Raw genomic sequence first — 8,397 nt, 5'->3', positions numbered from 1 at the left:
AAAAAAAAAAAAAAAACACCAGCCTCTCTTCCAGAAGACCTTGGTTCGATTCTCACCACCTACATGGCAGCTCATAACTGTCTATACCTCCAGTTTCAGGGAATCTGATAATCTCACACAGACATAAGCAAAACACCAATGTACATAAAATAAAAATAAATAAGTTAAAATAAATCAAAAATAAAAAACAAAACCCAAACGCTGCAGGTCCTTCAAGCCCTTGTCGCCCAAGGCTACAGGAACGACATGGACACCAAGTCGGGTTCACGCAGCAGCTTCTTTACTTCGGGCTTTTTCCCTACAGCTCTCTTCCCCAGCAGCTTCTTCCTCTACTCCTTCCTGCAGCTTTACTTACAACAGCTAGCTTCTACTACTGCTTCTCTTAAAACAGCTTCTTCTACTCAAGGGCTGTACCCAAAACTCCTCTACTCGCGCCTACTGACTTCATCTAGCTCCACCCCACCTCATCCAATCAGAATTCACACACGCTCCAGGCACGAGCTCAGATCGGTCACCGACAAGATGACAGGTCCGGATTACGAGGAACAGTCCAGCCTGACAGGCAGCCCACGCATGCAGCCTCACTGCGCAGTAACCAAATTGGCCCTTGCAGCCACACCCACTTCCCGCACCCAAACAACAAAACAAAAAGGAAACAAACAACACAGAAACATGTCCAAATCCAACTTAAAGAATACAGATAACTTTTTTTAATTAAAGCTAAAAGTAACAAGACTCCAAGGAGCTCTCCAGAAACAATATATTAACATACCCTCAACTGATCAAGCTTCTCCCGGATCTGAATGAACCCCAGGTGTAACTTGCCCCCGAAGTGGTCTGCAAGCCGACGGTCATTGTCATGGAGACCAAGGTAAGCTGAACAAACCTCGCAAACACGGAGTTTTTGCTGTTGAAAACTAGATGCAGGCATGGAATTTCTATATTCTTCCTATGGGGGAAAAAATAAAGATGAGGCATTTCAGAACTGTCACGCTGCAAAGGTCCTCCAAATGGAAAAACATGAAACGTAGGCAACGTTTTACTACATACTGAAACTGGATTGATCAGCTTTAGGTTATGTTGGAAACTTCAATTTCACTTGGTTTTTGGTTTTTTTTTTTTAACTAACATTTAGAGGCAGGTAGTTCTCTGAGCTCCAGGACAGTCACACAGCTACACAGAAAAACCCTGTCTTGAAAAAAACAAAAAAAAACATTTATGTTTGTCTCATCAAAGGAAAAAAGACAATTCAAATATGGAGATAAGGACTATTCTCAGAGATCAGCAGGGAAGATATGTTTCTGAATAAGAATAGGGAAGAGATCCCAAAAACTAATAAAGACTGGTGCTGAAGAAGCCCTGGGGTGGCTCCCAGCAGCCACAAGGAGGCTAACAATCATCTCTCCGTATCCAGTGACAGGATCTGGGGCTTTTCTCTGGCTTCTGAGAACACTAAACACAGGTAATACGCCAATAAAGACAACACCCAAATACATATTTTTTTTAACTTGAAAAAATAATTGGGCTGAAAAGATTGTACTCAAGAATGTATGCTGCTCCCTGGGTGTGGTCACAGACACTTAATCTCAGGAGGCAGAAGCTGGTGAATCTTTGTGAATTTGAAGTCAGCCTGATCTACAACCTGAGTTCCAGGACAGCCACAGGGCTGTTACACAGAAAAACCCTATCTCAAAAGAACAGCAGCAAAAGAATCTGTACTGTTCATGCAGAAGACCTGAAATAGATCAATTCCCAGCACTCATGGTAGGCAGCTCGCAACCACCAGTAACTCCGACTCAAGGGCAACCCAATGCCTCTAGTTCATCTCAGCAACCTACACTCACATGCACATAGCCCTTCACACACAGAATTAAAAGTAAATATATTTTACAAGTAAGCAAAAACTAGAGCAGTCATAGCAATTGTGTCCTAATATCCAGGATACATCAAATGCAGGTCTAAAAGTTCTGGTGAAAAGGCCAATCACAGACACTTTCCTCGAAGAGAAAAGTACACAACACATAAGAAGCATCCTCCAGGAATACTAAAATGTATATAGAGGCCGGGCGTGGTGGCGCACACCTTTAATCCCAGCACTCGGAAGGCAGAGGCAGGCGGATTTCCGAGTTCAAGGCCAGCCTAGTCTACAAAGTGAGTTCCAGGACAGCCAGGGCTACAGAGAAACTCTGTCTCAAAAAAAAAAAAAAAAAAAAAAAAAAAAGTATATAGAAAAATCTCTCATTCTGCCTCAAAGCATAATACAAACAGAAAGAAATCAGGAACACTAACTAGTACTTGAACTCCAGTTAAACAATGCTGCAAATTCATTGAAGAAAAGCATTCGTGGGAACAAAATACCCATGGAAGGAGTTACAGAGACCAAGTTTGGAGCAGAGACTGAAGGAAGGTCCATCCAGAGACTGCCCCACCTGAGGATCCATCCCATAAACAACCACCAAACCCAAACACTATTGCAAATGCCAACAAGATTTTGCTGACAGGACCCTGATATAGCTGTCTCCTGTGAGGCTCTGCTAGTACCTGGCAAACACAGAAGTGAATGCTCACAGTCATCCACTGGACAGAGCACAGGATCCACAATGAAGGAGCTACAGAAAGAACCCAAGGAGCAGAAGGGGTCTGCAGCCCTATAGGAGGAACAACAATATGAACTAACCAGTACCCCCAGAGCTCCCTGGGACTAAACCACCAACCAAAGAAAACACATGGTGGGACTTGTGTCTCTAGCTGCATATGTAGCAGATGATGGCCTAGTCAGCCATCAATGGGAGGAGAGGCCCTTGGTCTTGCGAAAATTCTATGCCCCAGTATAGGGGAATGCCAGGGCCAGGAAGCAGGAGTGGGTGGGTTGGGGAGCAGGGGGAAGGGATAGAGGATTTTCTGAGAGGAAACTAGGAAAGGGGATAACATTTGAAATGTAAATAAAGAAAATATCTAAGGGAAAAAAAGAAAAGCATTTTTTTAAAAGACAATACAATACACTCACACACATAAAGAGAGAGAGAGATTAAATAGTCTATAATCTAGAACTCCCTAAAATGTAATTGTCTCAGCCTAAGTGCATGCCTGTGCACACATGCATGCATGTGGACACACACAATTAAACAGAAAGAACGTCTCCATGTACTCTCAAGTACTGGAATATCTAGTAAGGGCTACTGTGCCCAGCTTACCATTATCTTAAAAATCAGTTTCAGAAATGAAGACTGCTGGGGTAATAATCCGCTCCCGCAAATAAAAAAGTTTAATCAACTGTCTGTGAAGGTGTATCCCTGTATTCTCAATTATTAAGTGCTGGCAGGATATATGGTTCTGTCATTTCTACAGCCCACAATACCTGCTTTCTATACCTGCTTCCTCATCTGCCCAAAAAGAGGACTCTCTAAGAGTATCATGTTAGGGCTGGAGAGATGGCTCAGTGGTTAAAAGCAACGACTGCTCTTCCAGAGTTCTTGAGTTCAATTCCCAGCAACTACATGGTGGTGGCTCACAATCATCTGTAATGGGATCTGGTGCCCTCTTCTGGTGTGTCTGAAGAGAGCAATGGTGTACTCAAAATAAATAAATAAACCTAAATAAAAAAAGCAAGCTGCCATGGGGAAGGTCACAGTGCTCCCAATCCGGCCAAAAGGCAACACTAAGATGTGGAGGGGCACGGTCCTGGTGCCGATCGCTTCAGAAGGAGGAAGCTGTGGAATCTCCCCCACTGTGCTAAGCTTTTTGTGTGTGAGAGAGGAATGTGGCTTTTGATAGATAAAGAGCTGTCACGGAGAAATGAAGGAGAACAGACAGGGTAGGGAGTCCTGGTCATAGACAGCCATGCTCTTCCTCTTTCTTTTGTTTTTTTTGTTTGTTTGTTTGTTTGTTTTTGTTTTTCCAGACAGGGTTTCTCTGTGTAGCCCTGGCTGTCCTGGAACTCACTCTGTAGACCAGGCTGGCCTCGAACTCAGAAATCAGAAAGTGCTGGGATTAAAGGCGTGCGCCACCACTGCCCCACGCTCTTCCTCTTTCAAACACCCCCACCCCAATCAGGTAGATCAAAAAGAAGTTTTAGGAGCGAATGTAAGCTATATAAAAGATGGATACAGGTTCTTCAATAAACTTCCTAAAAGCCACAGACTATACAATACTATGATTAATGTAAACGACGGCATTTGGACTGATTGCTGTTTAAATATAGGCATACTAATCGTAACACACCAGTCCAGTTGGGGGGGCGCTGATAATGGGGCACTTTAGGTGATAATTTGGAAGTTTCTGACCCAACCTTAAATTTTCTGAAAACTTGTGACCACATTAGGTTATAAAGATATCATTTGAAGTAAAAAGAATATAGAAATGGCTTAACATTGGCCCAAATATACTAATTTGTTAAATTAATATCACTCCCCTAATGCCACTTTTCTTCTTGTTTTGAGGTAGACAGCCCAGACTGGCATCAAACTTACTATGTAGCCAAGGCTGGTTTTGAATTCCTAATCCTCCTAGCCCACCCCCACCCCCAAGAATTGGGATCATAAGTGTGTCCACTGTGACTGAACACTAATACTTCCCTTATCTTAAGACGTTTCTTAGCTGGGAATAATGGCTGACACCTGTAACTGGGAAGCTCGGGCAGAGGGATTATTTTATATCACAGATCAGCCAGCACAATAAAAGGAAACCATGTTTAAAAACAAACAAAACAAAATCAAGACGATGGCTCGGTGATTAAGAATGATTGCTGCTATTCCAGGAGTTAAGTTTGGTTCCCAGCACTCACATGACAGCTCACAACCAGAAAATGAACTCCAGTTCCAGAGTCATTTAGTCTCCTAGGGGAACCATACACACATGCACATGGTACACATACAAGTAAGCAAAATACCAAAATGAATAAAAAATTTTAGAAAAAAAAAAAATAGCCAGTAGTGGTGGTGCACGCCTTTATCCCAGCTCTCCGGAGGCAGAGGCCGGCAGATCTGAGTTTGAAGCCAGCCTGGTTTAGTGTGAATTCAAGGACAACAAGGGCTACAATGACAAACCCTACTTAGAAAAACAAAACGTTGAAACACACATACACTCACGCATGCATACACATACACACACAGAGAGCCAAACATAATAGTGCAAGTCTTTAATATCAGCACATGGGAAGAAGAAGCAGGCAGATCTCTGTGAGTAAGGCCAGCCTGGTCTACACAGCCAAATTTTAGGACAACCACGACTATATAAAGAAACTATGTCTCAAAATCTACAACCACTAACCTCTGCTTCTTTTTTCTTTGCACGAACTTTCTCCACTTCCATAAGAATCTTCTGGGATTCGTCCACATTTCCTTCAGCTCCTAGCTGCTCGGCTTTAGCAAGAAGTTTTCCTATTTCTTCATTTAATTCATGTACCTTTTCTGCCTGAGGACAGAGAATCAGATACTGAATATCAATACAGAAGAACGAAGTATCTCTTTTTCTTGCTGCATGTCTGGCCTATTCCCCTGAAAAATAAACAAACATCTTAAAATCCAGACTCAGCCACACACATATCTAAAGACTTTAAAGCTCAGTGGCAATGTAGCTGGTGGCCTATGATCTAACATTTGGATGGAGGCTAGGGGTGCGGGGTTGGGGTATCATGAGTTCAAGATCATTCTCACATAGCTGGTTCAAGGCCACCTGGAACCATAAAACACCCTGTGACATCCTTACTGTCATTACACCAGAAAGTAAGTCAGCATGCTCCACTGCATGGTTTTGATTTTCAATGGCACACAGATCATATTAAAAGTGACACTTTAGAAGATACTCTTGTCTACACATCTTTTGTGCTCTGGATATAGGTAGTAAAATGTCAAGGTTTAACATGCAAACTAAGGTTGCAAGCAAACTATCCAATCACTAGGATTTATCAGCACAATAGCATCTTTTTTTAATCAGTAACTGCGTACAGCCTAAGAAATTTTAATGAGATCTGCATGCCTTTAATCCTAGCACTCAAGAGGCAGGCAGATCACTGTAAATTCAAGGCTGACCTAATCTTCTTAGTTAGACCTTGTCACAAAAAGAATAAAAGAAAGGCAGGCAGGCAGGCATACAGGTTCCTGTGACACACAAATGCTTGGTCACAGACCCTGTCTCCAATGAAAACAGCCAAGACGGAAAGCACCATCTATCCAGAATCCTCACCCAGTGTGAGGGTAAGAAAAAAAATGAGTTATAGCAGTTACTTAATATACCTTAGCCGAAACTTCTGCACTGATTTCCTCCTGTGTTTCAGCCAGCCGCTTTTTGGCAAGTTCGGTTCTCCGATCACACTCTGCAATGAAGGACTCTAAGTGATCCATAGCCTAGTTTGGGGAAAGCAGAGAGTTATGGTCAATACTACATAGGTGTTTTTGTCAGTGTATGGCTTTTATTTGAGAAGAGGAGTGCTGGAGATTACACCCAAGACCATGACTATGCTAGAAAAGCACTCTACTAAATTACATCTCCAGACTACCTTCCTCTGACAAAGTCTCACAGACAAGGCTGGCCCAACATGGTATCTAGTCCAGACTGGCCTTCAACTCACAGTCTTCTTGCCTTAGCATCCAGAGTTCTGGATGATAGGTGTGCACACCATATTCTGCCAACACTCCATAGTCTTACCACCTATGTGTGTAATAGGAACAAGCCTGTATTTCTTTGTTTGGTTGTTATCGTTTTGAGATAGGGTCATACTACATAACACTTGTGGGCCTGAAATTCCCTATATACATTATTAGATGGGCACATCTTTGTAATTTCTGGCCAGCCAGGGTTACATATGAGATCTCATAAAAAGTAATTACAATTCCTATCCCTCCCACTGGTATTTGTAGTGACAGCATGAGCTGATATTCTGCTTACCAATTTATTATGATTGTTTTGTCAAACCAAATAGCTGATTTACTTATTTCCAAACTTATAGAAGGATCTCTAACTCTCTGTAACATTACCAAGTGAACTAAGGAAATTGCTTGGCTGGTCAAGTGTTAGCCATGCAAACTTTAGCACCTGAATTCAATCCCTCAAAAGTGTGCACATAGCAGTAAAAGAAAACCTTTATCATTCCAGCACTGAATAGGTGGAAACAGGTGGATTTCCTAGGCTTCCCAACCAACCAGCCTTGGTACATTCCAAGCTAATAAGAGATCCTGTCTCAAATAACAAGGTGAGGAGCTGGAAAGATAACTTAATGGGTAAAGGTACTGGACACCAAGCCTGATTAATCTAAGTTCAGTCCTTGGAACCCACATGATGGAAAGAGAGAACCAATTTCTACAAACGTGTGTGTGTGTGTGTGTGTATACAAGCAAATAAATGTAAAAATAAACAAAAATATTTAAAAGTATATAATAAATAATAAAATAAAAAAATAAAAACAAACAACGAAAGTCCCACAAGTGGATAACACCTATTAAAAAACAGCCAAGCTTGTTATCTGGTCCCACAGGCACACAGAAGGCTGAGGCAAGAGGATTATTATGAGTTAAGAGGCCAATTTGGGGCTATAGTCTAACATAAAGAAAGGCACCTCCCATGTAGAGAGGACATGCAGCTCAGAAGTGGCTCAATGGCTTCAAGGACTTTGCTGAGAAAGTATGGAAGTATTAAGACTGAATTGGTTTCCCAGGACTCTTACAAAATAGAGACAGCTGGGCAGTGGTAATGCACACCTTCAATCCCAGCAGAAGGAGGTAGGCAGATCTCTTCGAGTTCTAGGCCAGCCTGGTCTACAGAGCCAGTTCCAGGGCAGCCAGGGCTACACAGAGAAACCTGTGTCAAAACAGGAAGGGGGAAGAGAGAAGGAGAAGGTAGATGGGCAAGGAAAGATCTGACCTATTTTATTAAGATACTTGTAAGCTGTACTTCTGGAAAGATGAAGAGCTGATCGCCTTACCCAAAGTAACAGTTCCCCATACAGGATCCTGCAGTTCCCACCACACTCACTCAGGTCACCACTACACTCACTACACTCTACTCACTACACTGTGCACCTAGAGCAGATCAACGACTCGCCCAGGAGCCATACAGAGCCATGCCTTTATCATAAGCAGACTCTTGGTCCATTGGCAATGGACTCAAATGTCTAAAACCTAAAAGCTAACACAGAGCACAAGAACAACATGTGTCAAATCATGGAGTGTCTTCCAACAGATACATTCTTTAAAATGCACTCCATTTTGCTGCCCCTTTCTTCTCCTTTAAAAGTGTTTCCAGTGTAACTTGGCTAAATAAAGGCAGCAAATTTAAAGACTAAAAAAAAAGTTAAGTGTAAAACTCAGGTTCTGGGCTGGTGAGATGGCTCAGTGGGTAAGAGCACCCGACTGCTCTTCCGAAGGTCCAGAGTTCAAATCCCAGCAACCACATGGTGGCTCA

The 8,397-nt window shown here is 42.4% G+C and overlaps 1 protein-coding gene across 2 annotated transcripts in view; it reads right to left on the bottom strand.

Moving 5' to 3' along the window:
- Positions 1 to 8,397, bottom strand: part of Luc7l (LUC7 like) — a 26,484-nt gene that overhangs the window by 5,653 nt on the left and 12,434 nt on the right. For both annotated transcript variants that reach the window (XM_021186247.1, XM_021186248.2), the window contains 3 exons: positions 6,234 to 6,344; positions 5,269 to 5,412; positions 773 to 949 (listed from right to left, as the gene is read on the bottom strand). In XM_021186247.1, the coding sequence (XP_021041906.1) occupies positions 773 to 949; positions 5,269 to 5,412; positions 6,234 to 6,344 (432 nt within the window). The remainder of the gene's footprint in view (positions 1 to 772; positions 950 to 5,268; positions 5,413 to 6,233; positions 6,345 to 8,397) is intronic.

This window comes from Mus caroli, chromosome 17, assembly GCF_900094665.2.
Source record: "Mus caroli chromosome 17, CAROLI_EIJ_v1.1, whole genome shotgun sequence".
NCBI classification, from domain to species: Eukaryota; Metazoa; Chordata; class Mammalia; order Rodentia; family Muridae; genus Mus; species Mus caroli.
Note: the sequence above shows the minus strand (reverse complement) of the source record. Positions and strands in the feature narration are given on the sequence as shown.